At 45.3% G+C, this 27,470-nt stretch overlaps 1 protein-coding gene across 1 annotated transcript in view; it reads right to left on the reverse strand.

The window, feature by feature from the left end:
* Window positions 1-27,470, reverse strand: part of zranb3 (zinc finger, RAN-binding domain containing 3) — a 69,859-nt gene that overhangs the window by 2,440 nt on the left and 39,949 nt on the right. Inside the window, exons 15-20 of the mRNA XM_069712772.1 lie at window positions 23,585-23,742; window positions 16,400-16,504; window positions 14,306-14,448; window positions 7,432-7,572; window positions 3,885-4,019; window positions 2,836-3,028 (exon numbers count right to left, since the gene is read on the reverse strand). Of these exons, the coding sequence (XP_069568873.1) occupies window positions 2,836-3,028; window positions 3,885-4,019; window positions 7,432-7,572; window positions 14,306-14,448; window positions 16,400-16,504; window positions 23,585-23,742 (875 nt within the window). The remainder of the gene's footprint in view (window positions 1-2,835; window positions 3,029-3,884; window positions 4,020-7,431; window positions 7,573-14,305; window positions 14,449-16,399; window positions 16,505-23,584; window positions 23,743-27,470) is intronic.

Raw genomic sequence — 27,470 nt, forward strand, 5'->3', positions numbered from 1 at the left:
GCAAAGATGTTTAAATTGGTTTTTAGGAGCGACTTAAGTTTTCAGTGTAGGAACCAGTGTCAGCTAATAAGCTCAGTAGTCATCTTCACGGGCTAAAGCATGTTAGTTACTGCTTTTGCCAAAGATGTCTTGTAACATTTTCACACTGCATTTCATTTATATGATATCAGAAGCAACTTTAAACCCTCGCCTGAGTCCTGAAACATTACCTGCTGAATATTAGCGGGTTAACGTTGTGAGTATGTTCGCATGGCAACGTGCAAAACCAAAGTGAACGCCGTGCTAAACATGAGCACATCTTAATAGCGAGCGTGTTAGCATTTGGCAGCTAGTCTGGCTGTAGACTCTTTTTTTTGGCAACCCGTTATGAAGTAATTATCATTTTAATTACTGAATAATCTCCTTTGTTCTTAATGTATTTGACTCATCAATCATTTATTCACTTACTCTTATTTTTGGCACCAGAATAACCGTCTGTTTTGTTGAACCAGCAGCCTTAAACCAAAAGATATCCAATTTACTATCACATAAAACAGATAAAAGTCGTAAATATTCATATCTGTGATGGTAAAACCGAGGACCCGTGCCAGTGACACAGGAGGGGATAAGGGAAGCAGACGAGTTGGATTTTTGAAGCTTCGCGATGCAACAGAAATGATTTCATTTGGAGCCAAGGAGGTGAAGCGTCGCAGGTGCTGAGCTGCATCTTTCCAGCAGCAGATGAACTGGAGTCCAGCGGAGCAGAGAGCAAACACTGACCTGGAAACTCAACCAGTACGTAGCTGCTTGCTGGTATTGCTGGTGTACATCTGAAATTTATATTTAATCTAAAAATATATATATATATATATATGTGAAAGGGGGAGGGGGTGAAGGACAGAGGAGAAGACGGAGAAGAAAGAAAGGAATCCAGACATAAAGAGAGAAGAGAGAGCGAGCAAGTGGAAGAGCCAAAGATGATTGAGAGAATTAGAAGCGGAGGGAGAGAGAAAGCTGGTTGGGAGAGTTCAGGCCTGAAAAAAAAAAAATCTATTTTCCTGCTTTGAGAGCTCCTCTGCCGACATTAAGGCAGCGAGCTGGAATTGATCCCAACAGATTTAAAGAACAGGCCTGCTCACGAGGGCAGAGTTCACATCTCACACACACACACACACACACACACACGCACACACACACACACACACACACACACACACACACACACACACACACACACACACATCTCAGTCAATTGAGCCTGCGTTTGTGCCAAAACCATGCAACTTGCTGCACACACACACACACACACACACACACACACACACACACACACACACACACACACACACACACACACACACACACACACACACACACACACACACACACACGAGTAGTCTGCTCACAGGCACCTAAAGACATCCTGAACACCAAAATACCAGCACACACACGCTGTTATACACACACATAAAGAGACCCCGGGGTACACACACACACACACACACACACACACACACACACACACACCCCCAGTATGAACCAAAGAATGAGCCGATAATCTCGAGGCTCCTCCACCACCGCGGCGTCTTATCATGTGGCTGAGTTTGTTTCCTCTAAAGCTCTGTGCATCGATCGGCGCTGCTGCTGCCGGCGGCACTGGAAAAAAAGGTAAGGGTGTGTGTGTGTGTGTGTGTGTGTGTGTGTGGTAAGAGGGGAGTGTGTTTTGTGTGCGTGTGTGTGTGTAGTGGGAGGGGGGGAGGGTGGCTTTGCAGGATAACAGCCAACCAAATCAAACAGGCTTACTGGTCGAGGCCTGGCACTGGGAAAAAGAAAATCAATCGGCCCAGCAATCCATTTACTGGGAGCCGGGCCCTTAGAGTGCAGATCAACCTGTGTGTGTGTGTGTGTGTGTGTGTGTGTGTGTGTGTGTGTGTGTGTGTGTGTGTGTGTGTGTGTGTGTGTGTGCGCGCGCGCGCGCATATCTGCGTAGGTGGGTGAGATGGAGAGTGCAGGGTGCTTTTATTTCTGCACTAACACAAACACAAAGACAACAAAAACGTCTTTCCTCGTCAGTTGTTCCTCTGGATGTCGGCTAATGTCTCTGTTCACGTTCACGACTGAACGTCTAATAAAAAGAGACAAGCCACGGATGACGTGGACACGACAGCGACCGCCTTTCACATAAAACCTCCATCAGATGTGGTTATTATAAATATCGGCAGGCAAACATGCTCAGATGCTAAACTCGCTAAACGCTCGCGTGTTTTCGCATCAGCCTGAAATCACTCCTCCGTTCACTCGCCCGCCGCTCCCCTCCGCGACAGGACGGGACCAACAGGTGGGGAGTTGCCTGACTTTAATCTTAGCATCCAGATTCATTCTTTCAGTTCGGTCCCAAACGAACCGGCCGGTCTGAAAGGTGTCGGACCAGCTGAAGAATAACTCCGTATTTCGGAGCATATTTTTAGTGACTTCAAAAATGATCAAATGGAAATGAAGTACTTTCTGAAAACAGTCCCGTGATGCATTGCCTGACATTTTGTGTGTACTTGTCAGTGATGACGCAAAATGATGATTCACCATTCAGAGTAAACCAGTGACTGACTGAGTGAACAAAGAGGCGATCTGATTTTTATTATTGAGGGAGAAAAATCCCAAAATAACTGTGGTATCAAATTGGTTTTCTTCACCTTCACCTTATCCGTTATGAATTTCACACGGACGTTATTCTTTTTAAAAGACCGGCCACCAAAGTCGATGCCGATTCGGCCTCTTTTGTTGCTTTTCGACCGTTTATTAGTTATAAATGGTAAAAAAAAAAAAAACAAACATCAAGCCCCTGCTCCGGTGTCCAACCTGTTTGAATGACAGCTGGGCGAGCCAGGTGTTCTCTAGTATCTGCTTGCGGTGGGAGGGCGGGGCGTCGCGGACCTTCAGGAACAGGTCGTGTGCGCCGAGGCCGCAGTGCTGACAGACGCCCTTCTCCGCCTCCAGCACCTGGGAGCGCATGTACGTCTGGCTGGAGCGCAACTGGAACTCCTCCTGGCACCTAAACGCCAAAATATACACGGTAAAAACGTCTTCATTTCTGCTGTGGTTACGATTTTATGATTTTTTGGGGGAAAAATAAAAGTTTGACGACCTCCTCGTAGAGCCACACAGGAGGGAAAAGTCTCACCTTGATGGAAAGAAGTGAATCGAGCTCTTGAAAAACACTTGAGGAGATTGAATTTCGGCCTCACGTAAGTAACACGACTGAGGCCTTGCTGAGCCGCAACGCTGATTTTTTTTAAATTTTTTTCAAGAATTCAGCAGCGTGATCGGGAAACATCTTCAAGGACGGAAAGACTAAACCTGAAGCATTTTGTTTTTGACCTCCCACAAAAAATATTCTCCGCATTAGTTTAAAATCGAGGATGACATTCATAAGAACTGCATCAGTGGGGAAGGACTACGGAAAAGGTCCATTCACACCGAGAGCTGCAGTGTAATCTGGGAGCAGCGATCTATTCTCGTCTTCAGCAAACAGTATTCTTTCTACAAAGACAGCTCAGCAACAAGGTGAAGTCAACAACATCATACTGTTGTGTTTTTCAGTTTCTTCTGCACACAAACTCTTAAAGCTCTGAGTATAATTGAATTTCTTGGCGCCAGATGGGTGGGCTTTGGCACGGAGGAACGACGAGCACTGAGAAGTTTTAAAAAAAATAATAAAATCTGAAAGTTCATTTAATATGCTTTTCTTTTGACTCACATCTTACTAAAGGCAGGAAACCTCACCCATCTGCTGCACCAAGCTGGGCACGCTCCAATCTGCTCGAAAAGTTGATTTACTTTATTACTTTTTTTGGCGCGACTCGTTACGAAGCCGGACATTTATTCCTCGGGTTTAAGTGTTGCTGTACCTGCGGCCGCAGAAGCGAGTGTCCCACGCCCCACCGCCGGTCGGGCAGGCCTGCTGGCAGGAGAGACACAGGGGGACACCCCGACCGTCCACGGCCTGCAGGTAGCCGGGCTCCGGCGGCGGCTGCTCGTCCGGCCTGCAGGGAGACAAGACGGAGAAAGAAATCTCTTCCATTTACTCTGGAGTAAAAAAAAAAAAAGTGGCCGCTGGCTCTTATGTTCAGACGGTAACTTCAGACCGAAGAGACGTCCTTCTTTAAAAAAAAAGACAGTTTTGTGTGCGACAGTCACATCGGTTAAATCTCACAGGACGACTGGAAGCTAAATCATCCGAGAGAACGTCACTTCTTGAAAGAAATCAGCTTTGTTTGCACGTCAGACGTCGCAGTTGAAGATGACACACTTCATTCAGGCAGTTGAAGTGTAATTTCAGTTTGAAGCACTGCCTATTCATTTTTATATATTTCTACTGTTACAGGTGCACTGCTCTGATTTTACACATGAAGAGAGTGATGAGAGTCTGATTAAAAAAAAAAAAAAAAATAGGTGCTGTGTTGCATTGTGGGAAATGTAGGCTCTGAATGTGTTTGGACTTGACTTATACCACTAAAAGTACCTCAGTCTGTGCTTAAATTCTCCTTTACGGTCAATCTTTTTGTCTGTCTCTTGCCTCGCCTTTATGGGAGTACAAATGATAAATTGCTGGATATACCCCTTTGAAAAAAGAGAAAACAGGTGTGACTACAATCTTCAACAGATGGGATTAGAATTAGGTGAACATGGAAGAGGTGCTGAGTTGACAGCAAACAACATCTAGAGGAAATAGCTTTAAAAATAAATGAAATAAAACAGCTCTGTCCTGTGTACAAGCGAATAATTTAGCGTAAAGAATGCTAATATGCGTCAATGTAGTGACAGAAAATGACAAAATGCAGCAGACAGAAGATGAGGTGCATAAAATGCTGCTAATGCCACTGAAGAATTTTGCCGACTATACACGCTATATATATATATATATATATCTTTTTTTTTTATGTCTTTCCATTCAGGAACCTGCAGATTTTCGCCGTTTGTGCTCCAAACGCAAAAGAGAATTTGCCTTGACCCGCGTGACCGACCGCAATCTGTAACCTCGATGTAGAAAGCAGATGAAGGAAAGCAGAGCACGATTCAGTATGAAGTCAAAGTGTTTTGAGTCCAGAGGCTGCCGCAGTGTTTCTACTGTATACAGTACACCATGTCTCCGCAGAACATTTCGGGCGTGCGCCTGCGCATGCTCGTCCTTTTGGCAGAGGACGGCGAACGCTGGGCATTTGCCATGTTGTCCCAGCAGGGTGCTAGAGCCACGTTGGAGGGGACAGATGGACTAAATTCTCTTTCCCCATGGTTTACGATTCGGAGAGACAGAGAGGAGGAACAAAGAGCCAGAGAGCTACAGAGGGAAATTTCACCATTGAAATGGAGAAGAAAACGATCTAAAAAAAGGAACCTTGCTGCTTCAAAGTTGAGAAGATACCAAAAAAAATTGAAGTACCAAGAGACAAATGCCGTGCCAGCAAAGTCTCGTGGATGAAAGCGAGACGGAAATAGAGTTTTTACTGGTGTGCCCAAACTGAGCCCGGCGAAAGCCTGGTGCTTCCGAAAAATGTAACCTCGAAAACACATCGTTTTCAACTCACTGTCCACGTTCAGTGCCAAAACCAAATTGAAAACCATATTAAAGAAGGTCGTTTTGTGGGAACATGTGATTAACCAGATCTGTAATTAATATACCTGTACTTTAGCTTCAAAGTCATTTCAATTCATGCACGAAATAAAGCGAAGGAGCACGTTGGCAGCTCGACATGGCAGCATGAGGTAACTCTCTGAAAACTCGTGCTCCAAACCCCAGAAATCACGCAACATGCCTTCAGCAAACGGCACACAGCCTGCGAATGTTTACCACCTCGGCTCATCTTCAGTGCCGCGCGCCGGAAGGAAAACCAAAGGCACGAGAGAGGGAGAGGGAGATCTGACGCCGGCTCGCTGCTGATCCGGAGGGAGATTCGGTGCCGCTCGTCTTAATTTGTTGCTTCCTGCGGACGCGGAGGCGAACCCGCCTTTGAATACGAGCATCATTAAAGCAAGCAAGCGGGTTTTGACGCCACACGGCAGCCACGCCGTTCCAGCATTTAACTGAGGATATGTAACACACCTCAGCTGTCTCGTCACTGACGGAAATCTGGAACCGGCTCCGTAGCCGAGTATCGACGTCTTTTGAGTTTTCACGCTTCCAACGATACGCATCGTTGCGAGGAAAAATAAACAAAAACAAAAGGACAAAATAAGCCGTACGCTTTGGCGTTCGAGCGGTTAAGTCGCGAGAACCCACGTTGCCGGGCAACGGCAGCACGGACCGACACCTTGGAGCCACGGGGGCCAGCAGACGTAGCAGCCTAGCAGGCGAATGATGTAATGCAAGAAAGGCACAATAACAGGGGGAATTTCTTTCAGGCATTTTAGCTTCTGCCAAACACGTCTTGTATCTTTTTTCAGAGGCGCTTTCGTAACTCAAGCGGTACGAAGCTGCATGTTGTGCACAAATCCTGAGTAACACCTTGAAGGCCCTTCATGGACCATCGCTGGCATTTTGTATGTAACACCAGTTGCTGTGTATGTGTGTGTGAGAGTGTGTGTGTGTGTGTGTGTGTGTGTGTGTGTGTGTGTGTGTGTGTGTGTGCGTGTGCGCGTGCGCATCAGGTTTCCATAGTGATATTGCCTCCCGGGGTGAGCTGGCCGTTGCATCTCACCCAGTAGATTGTATTATGGTCTATATTGACTGTACTAACACACTCTCGGCAGGCCTTTGTGCCTCTCCCTTAAGGTAAATACAGATCTCCATGGAGACAGCCGAGGGCAAGAAAATTAAAATGCTCCGCATCCCGAGGAGGAAACCGTGCGACGAGACAACTCGTTCTCGTGTACGGAGCTTGAAACGTCACAGACCATAAAGGACGAATCCATGAACGATCAAAAACACTGTTTGTACAGAGAAAACACGAGTTCCCATGTTTCATGACACATGTTTACCACATGTTGTAACATGGGGAAGAAGTGGAAAGTAAATATTCCCCCAAAACACTCTTTCTATAATTAAAAACCTTTCCCATGTGAAAACGCATAAGCATACATGTGCAAGAATGCATGTATACGTGTATAGTTGTCCTTCTTTCCTTACAAAAAGCCCCAATTTTTCGATTTTAGTTTTCTGTAAATAGTTGAAAAGATGGATCACTTCGTAAAACTGATGGACTGAAAAATGTAGTTGTTTTGTGATTTGAAATAAATTCTTCAAAAAAACATCATGTTCCCAAACCACAGGAGTTTTTGCTTGTGAAATCCATGTCGTGTTTCTTTAAGGGTAATGTATAACTAACTATCTGCTGTGACTGAATCGAAATTGTTAAGCTCTGAGTCTAGAAGATGCTATTTCAGACTTTAAACACCCAAGAACAGCTGGACCTCTCCTGTCCCGAACATCCGCCCACACGCTCGTCGCCAGTAACCGACCTCTCTGCAGCAGGTGGTGTCAGAGAAGAGGCCGACCTCCTCTTGGTGAAGAAGCTCTCCTTGACGACCAGTCGGACGCTGCCTCCCTCCTGCTCGGCCTTGCTCAGGGAGGCCTGCGCCACCTCGTCTCGACTCAGGTACCTGTAAAAAAAAATAAAAATAAAAAAATAAAACAACGTGATATTAAACGCGGCTGTGAGCGAGCGGTGGATTCTGCAGATGTTACATAACCCGGAGAGCTCCAGCATGAGAGCTGATTCACTTGTAGATCACGGGGGAGTCGTTGCGAGGAGATGGATTTTTAAACTCTCTCCGGGCAGCAATAGCACCAGGTACGATAGGACATCTGAGGTCGCTCGAGCATTTCTGTAATCTCAGTCATCTTTCCCGGACCGCGGTAATCCGCAGACACCGCCACAGAAAATCCACAAATGGCCCCAGTCGCAGAGCCTCGTGCATTTTTTTTCCGTTGCACCAAACTGTGCTTAAACGCTCAAATTCTCGCTCCCATTGCTTATTTCCCATTCTGTTTGTGTTCTTATACTCTGTTTGTCTCCTTCCCCCTGCTGAATCCCATTACTATTGCTGCTGCAGCAATCTAATTTCCCCACAGGGATCGTCAATCATCTAATCTAATCCATCTGCCCCGCCACCGCTTTCTTTTATAGCCCCTCGTAACGCAGATGCAAGGTGTGCAAGTCGCACGAAAGAAGAAAAAAGAAGAAAAAACTCTGTGCCAATGTGGGCGGGATTAAAATGACCCCAGGATGTCAGAGTTGACACACACACACACACACACACACACACACACACACACACACACACACACACACACACACACACACACACACACACACACACACACACAGAGTCGAGATCCTTAACATGTTTGTTCTGGACGGGGAAGAAAATAGTAGCGTGGTCGTGAGAGAAAAGTGACCAGTCACCAAAATGTCCCCAGGTAACATTAAGGCTTTCCACCGACACTCTGACGGTCTCCATGGAGCAATTATCCTCCCTCTTTTCTCTACAGGGGAAGTCAGAGGTCAGACTCAACATCAGCCCTGCAGCTGGTAGACACTGAGCGTTCTGCTATTTCCACCACTTCACTAACCAATCCCGCTCCCAAGGAACAAACTACATTTTTTTTTGTTGATTTTACCAATAAGATACTGCACTTATTCCGAGGTCGACGAGACGTTGGCCGCCACTGACGGGGCGCGAATTTCAAATAGTCGTCATAATCTACAAAATCGCTAAGTCATCTAAATGTGCAGCGCGTTTGTGTTTATTACCTTTTCCTGTAAAAAAAAAAAAATCAACGGCGAAGGGCCTCGAGACAACACGCGGTAGTTCGAGCAAAGAAGATTCCCCTTCCGAGTCACGTTATGTGTCCCAAGTTCAAAACATCCTTTTCCCCCTCACACAAGAAAAGCCTGCTGCCGTACGTGAAGAGGAGGACAGACAGGAACACGAGGCAGCTGCAGCACCGTGGAGCTGTTTCACAGACAATCAACTCCGGTGATGAAGCTGTTCACTAATTGTTCCGCGGATCGATAATTAATGTTGTATCTCGGAAGAATTTGCTCTGACAGCTCTGTCAATTCTTGAACTTAAGTTTGATGAAACTTCACGGCTGGCAAACAAACCGTAGCCCTGCCACCTCTGAAATGAAAATCAATAACTGGAACGGCTCCTGGAACTATAGGACGAGTAGGAAAACATCGCTTAACTATAAAGATACATTTACTACACTGTAAAAGACAAATAAAACATGTGTGCATTGACTTATTGGATGTATAAAACATTCTACACTTTACTGAAAGTTTGTTGATGCCAAGAATCAAAATGTATAGAAACGAATTAGATGTTGCAAAGATATATAAATATACATACATATTATATACAGTATATATACTATGTATATATGCAAGCACACACATATATATACATACTTATATAATATATCTGCAAACATGTCTAAAATATATATATATATACATACATACATATCTATATATATTATATCTGCATATATATGTACACACACATATATACATATCTATATTTACATATATTATGTCTACATTTCAATCTATCTGTGCATACATACATATATATATTATATCTCCATCTTTATCTACACACACACACACACACACACACACACACACACACACACACACACACACACACACACACACACACACACACACACGTGCATGTTCACGTAGGAATTTACCGCATTGATATTTTTCAACTGAAGGAACTATCAAAGGTTTACTGCAGTCCTTTCATATAAAAATAAATAATAATCTGAATTGTGGGTAATTCATTTGTACTTGAATGGTCACATGATGCATTTCTATCCTGATTGCGCCTTTTTCCTGATGACTAATTTAGTGGCGGCCTCCGTTCACCACCCTGCTGTTCGATAAGGAAGGTGTTGGCACCGTTAAACCGCTTTTAGTAGCTCTACTCAGGCCTGCAGGCTACGCAGCGACATTTTTATGCATTTCCACCACCTCCATCTGGACAGAACACTTTCTTCGGGAAGGGAGATGGAAAGAAGGTGAAAGTGGAGAATATATATATATATTTTTTTTTTTAAATAAAGGAAGGATGGATGACAGGAGGCAGAAAGTAGAGGAGAGAGGCACATCAAAGAGGAGAAGTTTCTCTGGAAGCTGAGGGGAGATGAGGAAGAAGGTAAGTCTCCATCAAACACAAGAGCTTCCTTTGCTTCAAACAGTCCCAGCACAGAGGCTGGATGAAACGACATACCTTATACTAAACTGGAGCCCAACTTGCGCTTCTGGGAGAGAGTGGATATGTGTGTGTTTGCATGCTTTTATACAGCCGGGTGTCTGGACAGTAATTCTGTAAACTGGCAGTGACAGCTGCTCACTTCCTTATGAATCACATTTTCTGCCGTGATCCAAACATCTTCTGTCGGTATCGGCAGGTTCACTCATGTCTTCAACATCTTTTTTTCAAACCGGCCTCTATCTCGGAAAACCAGGTGTGATTTCAGCCGTAAAAAATACAATATTAACCTCGGCAAGTTTGTCTGTGCTGACTGAAAATCCGATTTTAAAGGGCGGGGCTTCGAACATAATTTGTGACATCACAAATCCCGGAAACAATTCAGTTTACACAAGTGCGATGTGGGAACTTGGACGTTTTTTTACAGGGACGTATGAGGCATCTTGTGTCCAGCAGATCAAATTCAGAGGTAACATTTTTAACGAGTGAGGAGAAATAGATACAACTTTAAGTAGTTGTACAAGAAAGTTTGTTGTTGAAAAAAAAAACAGATACCAGATAATTATTCGAAGTGTCTTTAAAAGATGTCTGGAGGGGATTTCTAAAGAAAAGGATTTGGGAAGTGCATCTGGTAAAACCAATTCCATGTGAGTGCTATCAATCTTGTCACCCGGCTCTCAGCAAGCAAGCGAATGTGCTGATGTCCCAAAATGTCCAGAGTTTTGACAGCTCCAGTAAATCTAGACATGTTACACTGAAGCGGCGGATGTTGCAACAGCCCTGACAAAAACCCGGCAGTCCACCTGACTCCAACCGGATTATTAGGACGCGAGGTTTTCTGATGGACAGGCGGCTGACAGCACGCTGGCTCCGCCCACTTCAGCATCAGGACCAGAGCCTGCTCAGCTGTGTGACATCACACTAACGAGGACCAGCCGAAGCCGCTGTCACCGATTGATGCTGTCGCCCAGCGCAAGAAACACGGAGCTGGTCAAATCTATAACCTGATGAATGTCTTGGCAACTTTAGCTTCCTATAATAATCGATGCAATTAATGAATATATTCCTCGTGATTTAAATCCTGGTTCATTTAGTGAACCCTGTGCATTTGGTAGCCACAAACAGTACCAAAAAGTAGGGTTTCAAATCTTAACAAGTATTACGTCAAAGGGCTATTCCGCTGTTTTGTTTGTTTCTTACAGGAAGTTCAGTTAACTCGTTATAAGTAGCAGCACTCAGCTTGTGAAAAGACCTTCTGTGGCTCTGAGGGGAAGTTTGGCAAATTGGAGAAAATCTCCCCGTCTTCTCTCGGTTTCAGCTTGAGACTCCAAATTTACAGCCTGTGTTACGATCTGTGGGTGTGGAGTTTGAAAGATGTGGGCATTTGTCGGGGGGGGAAGACGTTATCAAATTGCATAATGGGAGGTGGAGGATCCAATGTTTTTCCTTGTGACTCATTGCCAACACAAAAACTCTGGATATCTTGGCCCCTGCTCCTTTGAGTTTTGACCAATCTTTTTAAAAAAATATTTCTCTCAAGTCCCCCCAAACTACATGTGGAGTACAGCTTTAATGTAAGCTGCCAAAGCAGCATGATGTCGCTCCACGTGTCCTGAGCCAAATGCTCTGGTTTTCTTTTTAGATGCTGTACTAGAGCTCAGGAGGACGACAGAAATGTTGCGAAAAGTCATTTTTATCTCCACATCACCTTATGTCAAAGCTGATTGGTTATTTATTTTCTTACGTGTCTAAAATTTTGTACTTACCGCAACCAACAGTGAAGTCATCTGTCGGTTTGTGAACCGCTGTTACGAAGCCTCGAGTTTGGCATTTAGCTGTCGCAGTCTTGGATCTCGGAGTCAGAATCGGCCACATTTGGACGAGCGGTGAACGTGGCTCGATTTGATTGGGAGCCCGGAGACACTACGCCCCGCCCACCTAGAGCCGAAACCCGACTGCACCACAGGCCTGTCAATCAAACAGACATGCCCCCCCCCCCCACACACACACACACACACACACACAAATGTCTCCCCGTATTAGCAAAATGCTGAGCCAAGTTATGTGGGAAAATAGATAGACGAAAAACACTTTTTGTTGGCATTGGCTCATTGTAGGAAGCAATAAACCACATTAAAGCCAACGCTGGAGTAATTTTAAGAACGGATGCTGCTTAGGCCGGTTGCAAACTGGATTAACATCCTCTTAACTCTCCCGAAATCACTGTAAATCACGCTGAGTGGTGAATGATGACGAACAATATCCTGTATTTGGAAAGCCCGGGCAAAGCGCATTACGCTGGAGGTAGCTGAAAACTGAGCGGCTCGGTGCAGGGAAGGTGAGCCGCGATCGTCCCACTGAGCCCGAGCCAGAGCTTGATTGGTTCTGATTAGTGAATAAATCAAACAGGTATCAAATCAAGCCGGGCCAATTGCCTCCTACTCACACCTTGATTAGGTTCGTGCACCCAAACACGTTCCCGGGTTGAGAAACGCTCTCTCTCACACACACACACACACACACACACACACACACACACACACACACACACACACACACACACACACACACACACACACACACACACACACACACACACACACTCACACACACACACACACGAGTCTACCCTGTAATTGGCAAACTCACCCTGCCTCTATCCACGCCAGCTGTAATTAGTGTGCCAGCAACAATGCTTGTTTGTCAGAAAAGAAAACTACACACATGTACACATACACAGCTCATCCCGTCTTCTCTCATGCCTCAGCTGACACCCTTTGATACACCCACACACACACACACACACACACACACACACACACACACACACACACACACACACACACTCCCCGACGCCTGGGGCAGTTAGTATTTACAAATCCGCTCGTTTCTCTGTGAAATCTCACACGCTGCTTCTCGCTTCCTGACATAATGTTGGGAACTAATTCGTCTCACCATTTCCACCGCTTTAAAAAACAAAAAAAAAAAAAACCGAACTGACACTATCTGGCCCAAAGGAGGCGCCACGTTGGAGAATTTTTTTTTTTTTTTTTTTTCCGCGTCTTTGCTACTATTTAGAGATTTACAGCGGCGCTGCAGGGGAGCGGTGCCACATCTGACCCCTGAGCTGCACGCATGCAGTTTACAGTGATGATGAGGGAGGATTCACCACCAAAAAGAAAAGCCGGCTTCTCCTTTCAAGCGAGCAACCATTAATCCTGTTGTCTGTGGCAGATGTAAATAAGCTAAAGGCAGCTCCTCAAATTGGAGTTTCCATTTGTTACAATATCAACCTGATGGCTGCGTACGTGATGCTGTGAGGTTAAAGCTATATTATATGTCCTTAGCAGGACATTATGAAGGTAGTTCTGTGTCTTTTTTACGCAAGTGTAAAAGACAGTTTTGAGAGCAAATTTCTCGCACTGCAATCAAAAATGAACAATGAATCCAATTATTTGCACTGAAATCAAATTCTCCCTTAAAGTTTTGTTGGTTTTGGCCACAGACTTGAAACCAGGCTCTTTATTGTGTCGCACTAAGTTTCGATCGTTAAATCAAACCTCTTTGGGTCGACGTGGACGTAATGGGCGGGGCTTAAACTGATGGTGGAAAGTTTTTTTTTTTTTTTTAAATCGCTGGGTCAGACTTGGATCAACGCACACCTCGTTCCCTTTTCTATTATGTAGCACCCGGTTCTGAAAGGGAATGGGAGGCTTATTATTGACACGGGTCTATTTTATGATACGCCCAAAAACACACCTATGATTAATTAGGAGTCAAAGTCCAACCACTTTAAACCATACACCTCACGTTGCACTCGTATTATCTGCCGTCAAAGTAGTAAAAGAGGATTGGAACATGCCCTAAATGCACTCACACCACTTACATAGCTGAAATAGAGTCCTTTAACTATGCAGTGCCACGTGTCTGTCTTACTGCAGCCCCACGAACACCCCTTTAACATGTGGAGAAATCCACAGAGCTGCCATGACGACACACACGCACGCACGCACGCACACACTTCCAAGGCTACAACCGGAAAATCACAGGTTTAAGTCAGGGTTCGGTGGAAGTGAAAGTGAAAGCTTGTTTCCAGCTAGAGTCTGACCTCTTGGTGCTGGAGTGAGGGCGCTGGGCGGCGGCCAGCTGCTGCAGGCCGAGCGTCGGGCTGTGGAAGAGGAGGCCGCCGCGCCGGAGCAGCTTCTGCTTCATGGCTGCCAAGCCGCCCCAGTCCTGAACGAACCTCAGCACCTGCAGGGGAGGACGGGAAAACACACACACACACACACACACACACACACACACACACACACACACACACACACACACACACACACACACACACACACACACACACACACACACACACACACACACACACACACGACACCTCACTTCGTATTCATGGAGCCCTCATCTTCAACACAAATTGATAGCTTGGACATTGGAACCTCTTTAAAAGCAAAACTTTTTTTTTTTTTTTTTGGCTTTTCAATTTCGAAAATTCGCTCGAGCTGAAAACAAACAATTCAAAGCAGACAGTTTTCCAGCTAGCTGAACAAAACCCATCAAACCGAAAAGAGAGAGTCGTGTTTCCTTTCAGCCAAGTCATGGATTCAAAAGAAAAATCCACTGGCAAAATAACAAATAGCACACCAAGCACCAAAGTCCTAATGGGCAATTTACCGACCAATATTACACATGAAAAGTGGGTATTTTTGGATGATACCTACCGTCACAAAAAGATGACTTGTGTGATGATGAAACTCGATAAGCATTTTACTGGCAGTTTTTCAAGCTCTCCGAACATCGAGGCTTTCTCTGCTGATGTTTCAGAGGGTGAATCGGGTACATTTTGACTGAAATATTTCTTACTAATCGTTAAAAGCAGCAAGATCAGTAGTTTGGCCTGCGTGTGCTTCAGATCGATCTGGATGGAATCATTATAATGATATTAATAAGGATGCTTTCAACTATTCATATCAGGAACTGAGCGAGCTTTACCCAAGGCATGAAAAGGACCTTGCAACGAATTCTATTCTCAGAGATAAAGCCCTACGTTCAAAACGATACAGATTATTCCGTTTCCATAAATGTTTGGTTTGTTTGTTTGTTCTGTTGTACTGGATGTAGAGGACTTCACACCCTGCTGCCTCCTCCGTCCACGATAAACCGCTTTCCCCGTATTGATTTCGATGGACAATCGGCGCGTAACGGGGCGTAAATGATGGCTCGCACGATGGATGCGGCGCACGCCTCGTTTTTTTTTTTTCACGAACCAACATAAACAACGTGACAGGTGGGGCGTCTGTCAGCGGCTCCGTTACCGCGGCGGCAGGTTGCAGGATTTAATATTAGCCGGTTGGCACGCGGGGTCGTTTGAGGCGATGATCCGTCTCCTTTAACGACCCTCATAAAACGGCACTTTCTTTTCTTTTTTTTCCGCCGGTCTCCTCGGCTGCCTAAACTGCCCGAACCGCCCCCGCCCCCGGTCTCTTTCCTTCTCTCTCCATCATCCCTCCCCTCTTCCTCTTCCTCCTCCTCCTCAGGCCCTGCAGTGGTGGTTAAAGTGGGCGTCCACACTCCACCTATCTGTCAGGCTCCCGATGTCCCGCTCGTGATCGGTGGCGTCATTAGTTTCACATGGCAGCGACACACGCGTATCTGTTGGGTTTAATAACCCACCGCGCTGCCTTTCGCCTCATTTTTACTGGATCAGTGGAAGCGGGCGGAATAGCTGCGCGGACTGTCATACCAAACCAAATTATCTTAGTCTGAAATTACGGTCATCCTTAAAGCGGCCGATGGGCATGCAGACCCGAAAACGTTCCAACTCCACTCTCGAGCTCACGTCCAATTCTCTGTGTATTTTTTTCTGGTCTTCGTTGTCAAATCACAAGAAGAAAATATCTTAAAACATAAAAATCTGTTCTCCTTCAAAGGGTTTTTACAATAATGACAAATTTAGTGGGTACATCTCCCTCGTGTAAATGCTCCAGTACGCACGCACACCCACACACACTCATGAATATCAAAGCACATGCAATAGACACGCCCACACACACACACACACACACACACACACACACACACACACACACACACACACACACACACACACACACACACACACACACACACACACACACACACACACACACACACACACACACACACAGTGAGCCTGGCGGGAAGGGCAGACCTGTATTCGATTTTCCCGGCGCCGGCTGAAGGCCTCGGGCAGGTCGTCCCAGTTGGTGAGTTTGATGTCCAGAGGGACGAAGCTCAAGTTCAACGGATCTCCGTCCTAGAAGACGAGGAGACAGAGACGAAGAGGACAGCCTGAAGCAAAGTAACCACCGTCGCTCTTCGTAGAGCTGCAACTCATATTAATCATAGACATCTTTAACCCAGGATTTGTGGTTTAACTCCATATCAATCATCTCATATCAAGTCTCCACGTATATATATCTATGAAACCTAAGGATGTTTTTGATTTGATTTATGGAGTATTTTGTTGATCCAGGTTTGTTTGTACAGCGTTTGTGTAGAATTAACTGCAATTTAGTCGTGCAAAATGAAAATACTGTAATATTCACGTCAATATTTTCATTCGTGTATAATCACCTGAAACTAAGAGTCATTGTGTTTTCATTAGTTTAGAATGAGTCCTTCTTTTATCGGGAGGCGCCATGTTGAGCTGCCACGTTTCTACGCTCGCCCAGAAGGGACAAACCAAACACTGACGAGTCATGAGTTCATGAGTGACACAACAGGGTATTACATATAATTATAGGGTATTATTATTCGTAATAATAATAATGTATTTTTGTTCACAACACCTCCTGTTAACCGTTCCCAGCCAGATTACAAAAACATGTTCTCGCTCCCCTCTAATGATATCAATAATGTTAGTTTTGAGATATCCGTCTCTGCTTCCACCTCAACACAGAAGAGGGGAATCAAATTTCATTACACAATAAAAAATAAATAAATAAATAAAAAGTTTGACAAGGACTAATTCTTTGGTAGAAAGAAGCTACGAAGCAAAACAAAAAACACTTCTCCAAAGGGCCTCTGTGAGGATATATACCGAATACAATCGTTATGTTACATTTATAAATTCATTTTTTTTCATACAGCTGTGTATTATTATTGATTTTCAATTCACGATCTGCTGTTTTCTCCTCTTTTCTTGCTTCTTTTTGTGTCAAATTGTGAATGAAACCAAAGAAAAATGCATTAAAGTGACTGTTTTTCTACGCGGAGCACTTCGGGTCTGTCTTGAAAGGCGCTTTATGTCAGATCCATTTAATTACTTAGCCAGGAAAGTCATATTAAGAATATCATTTGATAAATTATGCATGAATTAAGGCCTATAACCGCCATAATGAAAGTATTTCTACTTAATAGAGCTGAAACGTCTCCTTGAGTGACAGAAAATTAACCTGCAAAGATTATGAAGAAGTGTTTAAGTCGGGGGTTTTTTAAGCAGAAGTGCAGGAAGATCCACAAATACTGCGAGTATTGAAGTATAATAGTCGACAGTTTGGGCTTCGCTCCCGTCACGAGACGGAGAAAGACAACCATAAAAATCCCTCTTTGAAGCAGTAAACGGTGCTCGATCACTGCACTGCACTGCACACACACTCCCGTCATGTTTCTCTGGAGGTTCCTGACTGGCTCCCCGTGTTTTCCTGCCCAAACAGTTGGTGAAACGTGGGATTCTTTCTTTCTTTTTTTTGCTGCTGAGTCACCGATGCAACCAAAGCAAACAAGAAATACAACCACGCACGTTTGCTCGTGTCCTGAGTGACGACGCAGCGCAATTATTGTTTCACTCGCCTGACGAGAAGAAATGTCAGGGTAATAATGTGGTTATATAACTTAGATAATATACAAACATGGAGGCGGGATGGATTGCAAACAAACCTTCCTGATGCAATCAAATAAATATTAACTGGATGTGTCAGAGGAGGTGGGCGTCAGCGAGTGAGCTGTTTTCTTATTAGCTACAACTGAAGAATTTATTATAAAGCTAGCATCAATTTCTCACAAGTTGATGCTGTGAGAAGAAGCAGCATAAAGTGAACGAAGGCCTCAACGACAGGTCTGTATCCTTCAGTTATTAATAATTACTGACTTTATGTTGGATTGATTGATGACTGATGTCAGCATTGAGCTCTAGCTCTAACACGGCTGTAGACTCCTTTGTTTTCTAATGCAAACATCTGTACCTGCATGTGCAGCTCCGTATCATGTCAACGTGTGCAATACGCCTGTCAGTCCACTAGAGGATATCACGCCAGGGTCAAGTGTCAATAAAACGCATGTCGAAGATTGAGATTGTGTGAAAGAGGTCTTGTGACAAAAGAGTGCTAAAGTCCAGGTTGAGGGTTGCCTTGGTTCTCAACTTCAGGTTTCTTCGCTGTGATTACAGTTTGGGGGACCGTGTTCGCACAGCCGCTCTGAGGGATGGACCAATCAGAGGCCGGCAGGGGTGCAACGACTGGAAATAATTCCCGACGGAGTGCGACCAGACTGAAACATCTGCGCAGTGGATTTGGGTCCGGCATCTGCAGGCTCGGTTGGATGTAAAAACCCAGGACTTTCACCTGGACGAACGGGGTTTGAGAAAGAAAAGTTAACGCGGATGTCTTTTGGAGTAACGTAAGTAAATTAGTGCACTTCACCCATTGAGAGATTAAAGCAGATTTCCACATTTTAACATGAGAAACAAGTAAGCAAGTACAAAAAAATGTAACAGCTATTATTGTTAGTCAAACCACTAGCGGGAGGCTGCAACAATAGAAACCGATTTGTTCCCGTGTGAAACATAAATAGAAACTGCAGAACCCGACTCTGTAACGAGAAGCCAAACATCCAGTTTGACAAAGTTCACGTACCATCGGTTTCACTGTAGCTCAGTTCGCACTCAAACTTTAGGTATCTTCAGCAAAGCAATCAGATTTTTAATTAATAACTTGCAGAACATTGAATCAAATTACATTCAAGTTCTGCAATCTGGCCACATTTTTTTTTTATTCTTTATAGGTTGCCATGGTAATTCCTGTGGTAACCAAGGAGATTGTGAAGCGATCTCTCTTGTTTTTCTTCCCCTTTATTTGAATATATGTTTGAAGATTCTGCTTCTCTTGTGACAGTATGCGTGCATTAGCAGCAAAAATAATGAGATATATGAAGAGTAAAAAAAAAAAAAAAAAAAATACGCATATACCCATAAGACTGTTCCTCACTGTAATTATAGGTAATCATACTGCAGCGGCTGGGCAGTAACGGCATAATCATGGTAAAAAATAACCACAATAAAGAAAATTTTCCCGGCTCTTACTGCTTCATTAGCGCTAACTACTGCCAATTTGAAGCCTGAGAAGCCACTTACCCTCAGTGTTTACTTCAATCAGACCAGCAGCGCCTGAGCCAAACATCGTTTCACAAGAAACAGGCTGACCAGCGGGTTTAGGTAAAAGCTCCAATCTGAATTTCAGCTGTCGAGGGCCCCGTCGGAGAGGACGGGCAGGAGGCGGGAGAAAAGGATGAAGTCTAAAGGTTAATGCCTGCCGACAGCCGACACACGGATTTGGAGATACAAATCAACATTAGGAAGGTTTTTTTTTTTTTTTTCCTGCGCTGCACCCTCGGAGCACACAGAGGCCCGCGTGTTTATTTGGATTATGGTAAAATAAATATCATGGGGAGTCAGGGGAACGGCGGCGCGGGTTGTGCTGTACCAGCATGCAGCGGGATTAGAGCGCTGCTCCATGTGATTGAAAAGAGGCAGACGACCCTCCAACTAACAAGCTCAGGAGTAACACATAAATGCATCGCTCTCCAGAATCCAACAATAATTCAAGAAGTTTAAAAATGTATCGTATATATATATATAAATATATATAGACTGAATTTATGTTCAATAATAAGAATATACGTTGTATTGTGGTCGGGTGGCCCGGAAACTCTGGATTTGGTTGAGGAGGAATCGTATTGGTGGCCGTGTGCAGCAGATATTAAATTGTGGCTTTGAGCAAAGATATGGTTGCCAAAATATATGCAGGCACAAGTCATACTAGATTAGGTGTAAAACAAGTAGAGCGGGGGTGGTGGTGAGGAGGGGAGCGGTTCTGGGATACCAGCAAATGTGTGTAGTCGTATTAAAGCGACGTCAGCGGGGCGTTTCGTTGGCGAAGAGGAAGCGACACGAGGTCCGTCGAGCCGGGCGGTGTCGCTCCACGATCATACGGCACTTTAAAACCATGAATGCGGACTGTTACGCACGTTAAAGAGCGCACCATCTCGTTCGCTCCGGATATTAGCGGCATAAACGTCCCGCGGTTTCCCGCCAGAAGAGACGCTACACGTCCCAGACGTCTCGCGCGAGGAAAGAACGCAGAAAAACGTCGGTCCGAACGGAACAGAACGAGTCGTATTCATCAGCCGGGGTCGTGAAAATAAACAAAGCAAACCTATTTATCCTCCTTTTTTTGTTGTTGTTGTTGTTGTTGTTGTTTTTGTTGAAATATTGCTTGTCTACGTAACAACGGGATGCATTTTTCTACCCAAAGCCTCCCGTGTGCACCTCGACGCCGTCACAGACGCTGCAGCAACGTGTCACAAAAGCATCGATCACAGCGCCTGACAAACGTTCATCAAACGGCCGTAAACAACACGACGCTGTGAGCTGCCTAACCTAAAAAAAAACAAAAACAAGCCCGTCTTCCTCACCAGTTTCAGCACACAAAAAAAACACACACAAAAAAACACAACAACTATCCATCAGCTTATTAAAATCCACAGCTATGACAAGAGCCTTCCTCGTTGGGAAGGTTTTCAGTGCCTAATTCCAGCGATTCCTGCATCGTAAGGCAGAAAAACAACACATTAGATATTTTACAGTCTTCAGAGAGGCATTATTTTATGGATGTGCGCCGGCCTTGCTGATAAAATACTGTATAATTCAATCACTATTTCAGGTGTTCGCCACACGAGACAGACAAGTTTGAGGACGCGTCGGAAAGTAAGCTCAGCAACCACATAATATATGTCTGAATCCTCCTGATTGTTGTAACCCCCACCCGCCTGCTGCGCCTGGTGTTGACAGGAAACAAACCCCCTTCCGCGCAGGGGAGCAGGCGCAGCTGAAACCCTTGAATAAAACAACACTTTGATGTGCAGAAAATGGACATCAAATTCCTATAATGCTCTCGATATTTCTCATTCGAGCGCCGGTGACAAATCTTCCCGCGATTGCGCTCCGAGCGTGCCCACCCGTGTGGATTCGGCGCCCGGTCCGGGATTATCCCGACGTGACAGCCTTCCAGCCAGAATTCCTCCAGTTTATCATCTAAACGACGGCGGGGGGACATTTATCTCGGAGGCTTATCGTCTCAGCCGCGCGTACGCGACACTTGTCTATTGCCGTCAGGGTAATATTCCACCGGTGATTCAGTTCAGCGCGTCGGCCGTCTCTATGTAAAAACCCTCTTGTCTCTTATCTGCGCGAGCCGGAGAGAAGGAAATCCGATCCCTCATGAATGAAACAAAAGGGCGTTAAGTATCACGATGCGATCAATACAAGATGTCTGTTGGCAAGTGGCAAGTGGCACTCACGAGGGGTGCCAAGAATGCACGGGAGTGTAATCGGACTAAACTGCAGTCCGTATGCGTAATACACATGTAATAAGTTACGTGATGTATTAGGTACTGCCGGGCCCAAAACACGACCTTTTGCTGACACTTCACAGCTATGGGGATGTTGTAAAACCCCATGACCTCACGATGACATCATCAGGCTTGTTTTCTCGGGCTTGACAAAGCTCCTTCAAGAGCCACGGAAATCATTACTCGGCTGTTTCCAGCCTGAACTTCCCGTGTTCAGCAAACTGAGCCTGATATTTGAAATTGCTGGGCTTCCCACTTCAGTTGTGGGGGGAAAAGAATTGCGCAGCAAACACATTACATAAAATTCTTAGACGACTGCCTCGCTGACGGGAGGATTGTAGATAAAAGAGGGAGGCCTGGAGACGGGTGGCTCCTTGTGAAATCGTCTTGGTAATCCTCTGGTAATTCCTAAACCTTTTAATTTGTATTGAGCGGAAGAATATGAATGGATTTGAAGAGCTTTTCTGTCACCTTTTACCACACGGCCTCAATCAATCTCAGAGGGGAAAAAAAAACCCATTTGAAATGACAGAAACAGGCTGTTGTTCTTCTCCTAATAGTGAATGAAATGTCGTATCAAGCGCCAAGGTTGTTCAGCTTTCTTCTTACGTGAACTGAAAACCTGTAATGAAACATGATATTATTGTTCCTCCAGTCTCAACTCATCAAAGGTTTCCGTGCAGCTTATAAAAGGATGAACTGCAACACTTTCAATCAGCATTAGTTCAGAAATGTTTTTTCCTCTTCGTCTTTGATTTTCTTAATGTTGCCTGGAACCGTTTTCTCACATCTGTCCTGTTGGCTAATTGACAAGGTGTGAAAGAACTGCACGTCTCTCATTTTTATACCTGAATTGTTGTTTGCAGCTGACACTTGAAGAAGAGTTGCTCTTCAACTCCTAATTTAATTACGCCCCACGTCACTTCTCAGTTATTAGTATTTTCCTTGAGACCTGAAATTAAAAACGATGACATCAGACGTGCCGTTTCCTTGCACTTAAAGCTGCACCATAAAGTTGAGCTTCTTCAAATGTTATAGCTCTCTTCAAACATGTGACAAGACATCAGCCTACTCGTGCCTACTGTCAAAAGGGAAGGGATGCGGCAAGCTGAGGTGGATCTGACAGATGATACGATGCCACCCCGCCCCACCCCACCCCCCACCTACACCGGCAACCTGACTGACCGGACCGGGCATGTCGATCAAACCGGGCCAAATATCTAATTAACGATGGAATTATTTCTCGAACGACCAGCCGGACACGACCAGCCTATCGCCGCGACAGATTGCATATGAATTCTTACCATGCGAACTAGAAAAAAGGAACTTAGCATCCGTTATAAACCCGTTGAAAGAAAATGTAAAACTATCTCCCGCCGTGAACTTTCAGACTGAGAGAACCCACCGGACATTTGCTGAAACGAGAGAGGTGAGAGGGGCAGGAAATGTGTTAAAACATGGAAATTCAGTGTAAGTACTTCGACTTGGGATTTAAGTTGCGTTTTAAGCGCAATCTGCAAGTGAGGTAATTCCCCGGCACAGATGGGCAATATAAACAAATTGCACCACCTATTTACAACCTTCAGAAAAAAAAAAAAAAAAAAAAAGAATCAGGGAAAATCATTAGCAAAAACATCTCCGGTCTCCTTACCAGCCGGGTCGACAATCACAACGTGCGCGAATCAAACGCTCACAGAGGCGGCGGTACCTTGGAGTAAAGATATATTCGGTCTGTGTACTGGCTGGCGCGGAACTGCAGGCCCGGGTAGACGGGATGGGCGGCGCCGGCGCCTTCCCCGCCGCTGCCCTCATCGTCGTCATTAGCGTCGGCAGCAGGAGAAGACAAACACGGCGCAGCTCCGCGGTCTGCAGGGAGAGAGAGCAAGAGGCTGACTAATATCGCTGAGCATATATTATTGGCTCATTATTGGCTTTCACGGCTTTATTGGTACTCTGTTTGCTCCTCTGGTGATGCAGTGACGAGCAGAGACATTAAACTCCAGCAGCTTTTAAGATGTATTACGCCGAGCGCAATATTGAGAAGATATGACATTTGTAGCAGATCATTCAAATGTGTATGCAGATTAGGGAGATGTTTGAAAAAAAAAAAAAAGAAAAGAAAAAAGAAACAACTAAAAACGACCTTATATTTACGGTTATTGCTTTCAAACGCTTGGTTATAGAATCTGAAATGAAAATGCCGAGGCAATTTTCTGTGACATTTTCATATAAAAGGGAATCAAAGTCAACTTCTCGTTGATGTAACGACCAACCGACGCGTGGAGGTCTAAACGCTCTGACTGCCTCGTGTCTATTAAAGCGGCGGCGATGGACTGTGTTCAACAAATAGAAGAAGAATACGACGTCACTCTCAGTCGTGTTTTAGTTCGACTGGATGGAGGAGTAGTCCAACATTTTGGGAACTATTTCTATTATACAGCCGCCAGCAAACAGTTTTTCCTTCTGCTCCGGTAGCTGTGGTTAAATATAAAATCATTCCCGCGGAGGTTGGCGCTGTCTGCTACGGCACAGATTCACGCGTCTGATGTGAATCTATCGAACGTGACGAATCAATGGAATCGTTCTTTTATTCGTAAATGAAAAGAATTGAAAAAAATGAGATTTTTTTTGGGGGGGGGAACAAAAATGTCACTTTTGTCATTTTTTTTTTTTTACAGAGTTGAAGAAATCCGACAAACAGCCGTCTTCACGCCAATCGCAAGTTAGATGTCGCTTCAGACTCAACACACAGACACGCGTTTGAAATCAGCCCTCTCATCTTATTCACTGAAGCAAAATTGTCCCTCCGGTGTTGTATAACACTGTGCAGCTACTGGGGAGGGGGGAGGGGGGGGGAAGCCAATTTCTTTGACACAAACTGCCCAATTTATTTCTCACAACTTCACTCAGGAATTTGCTGAACAACAGGACGGAGGCACAGCTAGAGAGCGAGAAGAAGAAGAAGGAAAAAAAAAAAAAGCAAGTGATGAAAATGACTGAGAGAGAGAGAGAGAGAGAGAGCGAGCAGGTCATTAATGTCAGCGACGTGGCTCGCTCATCCTGCAAGCATCTAGCGGGAAAAGGTCAGGCGGTGGAAATGAGACCGCCGCTGTTCGACCACGCTTCATTTAGACAATGACCTATAACACTCTGATAATACTCGCCTTAAATCACTTCGCGCGGCCAGTTGCCTGCCTGGTCGGCGCTGGTGGGGAATGTGTGCGTGCGCCCATCCGGCTTGTTAACGCGCGGGGAAAGTACCGACGAGGGACTTTTCCAAGCGGGCAGGCGCCGCCTCGTACCTGCGCTGGATCTCCACCGGTCGCGAGGAGCTAAAAATGCCCCCCCCCCCCCCCCCCCAACCGATGTCGTGGGTTGCCGACCCGAAGCGAGCTCAAAAGTCACGATCGCGACGTCGGCGGAGGGTCACGTCGCAAATGTTTGGAACCGCTGTCGGCAAAATATCAAAGAAACCTCAAAACGCATTTTCTTCAATTACACACAATTTGCCGCCAAAGTGAGAACAGTTTCGGGTGACTGCAAATAATAAGAGATCTCCTGCTGCCTTCGGATAGAACTCGGCGAGCTCGCGGTTACGGCGTGGGAAGTCGTGAAAACACCGTCGCCAGGCAACGTCAAAGTGGGCGGCGTCTCGAGGCCACGGAGGCTGACAATTTAGCGAGCTAACGGGGAGCAGGTGAGGGCGGGGGGGGAGAGGGGGGAGTGTAATGCAGGAAATGCAAAGGCACAGAGGGAAACGATGATGTCACGTACGTCCCTGCACCAATCAGGGTCCGGCGAAATCGAACTCAAAACGTGACGTTGATGTCAAACGCCTATTCAGCGTCTTCACTTCAAATATATCTCATTACCAGCGAGTCTGCTGTTAAATAATCAAAGCACGGAAACGTCATCGGCACAACGAACATGTAAACACAGCTGAAGCTACTTCATGCACTGCCGGGAATGCCTACGTGACCTCGAACGATGAGTCATGCATTTATTGAGGCGGCGCCGTTCACCAGCCAGTTTCACAAGCTTTTTAAGTGTAATATAGAGGAAGTATTAAAAAGTATTTATAGGAACGCACACAGAGAGCACTTCAAAATCCCATTTAAGTGTAACCGAATTGACGTACTTTCCCTAACGTCTCACATGGTCACATTTACTGCAGACTGAATCAGGCCTTTATTCTGAGACAAATGCTTCCATTTCTTTGTTATTTGTATTTACAGCATGAATTAAGTACGTTCTCGTGTTGCACAACCACGCCGCGCGTTATTCGAATAACTTCTGCTTTGCTGTTTTTAATCTCCGATAAGTGACGCTTCCTGCTGTTAGTCACCGGCTATTATTTGAGAATTTACAGCCGTTAAATTCCATCACCGCCTTCGACGAATATCTGTGACGCAACCCGACTTTAAATCCGCTCCGTTTCGAGGTGAGATCATCCCTAATAAGTCATTTGCTCCCCTCGACGTATCCTGCACCAAAGTCCGTATCTTTCTTCTTTTTTTTTTTACGTACGCTGTCCTGGCGGGGTCAATTTGGTCTGGCACACATTGTTCTGATCTCGCCGAGCGCTTTGGACGCGAACGGGCCACTTTGTGTCTGAAAAAAGACGACCAGACGAGCGGAGCTACCCGGATCCAAAACATTTTTTTTGGGACACCGAAGTCCCATCTGTCCTCCTGTTCCGCTGCATCTGTAATGAAACCGGGCAGCTCTGCAACGTGCACCCTATTTTTGATGTAAGCACTTTTTTGTTTTGTTTTTTTGGTTATATTTTACATCCCCTACCCCTGTTTGCAGTGGCGGAACACGCCAGCTGCATTAAGTGGGCCATTTATACGATGGGGGCAATTCATCTTACAAAGCCATCTTATTAGACTGTCACTTACACAGTATGAACAGTGCCTTCAAAACACCCCAAGGGATTTATCTGTTATTTTACTGCGAGAGAAAGAAAACAACGCCTAATTGGACTGAGTCATCTCATCTTCTTCTGCGGGATCGAAACAAAAGATAGGAAAAAAAAAAAAAACGAAATTCGAACTCCGAGTGGGAAGACGTTTGGCGCAGCTGCAGCGCTTTGAACCGCCATCTCTTAAAAAAAAAAAAAAGGGGGGCATCGGTGGTGTGTAAATGTTGGGGCCGTGCAGATGGATTGACAGGGCAACAGACAGTAAGGAGCAACGGACGGAGAGGAAGAGGAGGAGGGGGAGGAAAAGGAGGAGGAGGAGTGATTGCCTGTCTGTGCCGTGAGGAAAGTAATCTCAGAGCAATCAAGAGGTGGGGGCGGCCGGCGGCGCGGCGGTTTGCCTTTCTAAAACCACAGGCAGGTGGAGGAAAATCATTAGGCGTCGCTCCTGACCCCATAGGTCACTTTTATTGGACAACCACTGTGTTTTGTATTAGACCCACGCTGCCGGAGACAGACCGGCAACGGCACGCAACTAACAAACTCACTAAGTAACACCACGGCGGACGAATGACATCAGTCGTTCTTTTTTTTTTTTTTTTTTAGCAACACTCGCATCTGCACTTTTTCAAGGCATTTGGCCCGTCGGTCGTTCCTAAGCGACGACCGACTA

Source organism: Brachyistius frenatus, unplaced genomic scaffold, assembly GCF_029030835.1.
Source record: "Brachyistius frenatus isolate BFR_SWC_R1_liver_20210118 unplaced genomic scaffold, ASM2903083v1 Contig_112, whole genome shotgun sequence".
NCBI classification, from domain to species: domain Eukaryota; kingdom Metazoa; phylum Chordata; class Actinopteri; family Embiotocidae; genus Brachyistius; species Brachyistius frenatus.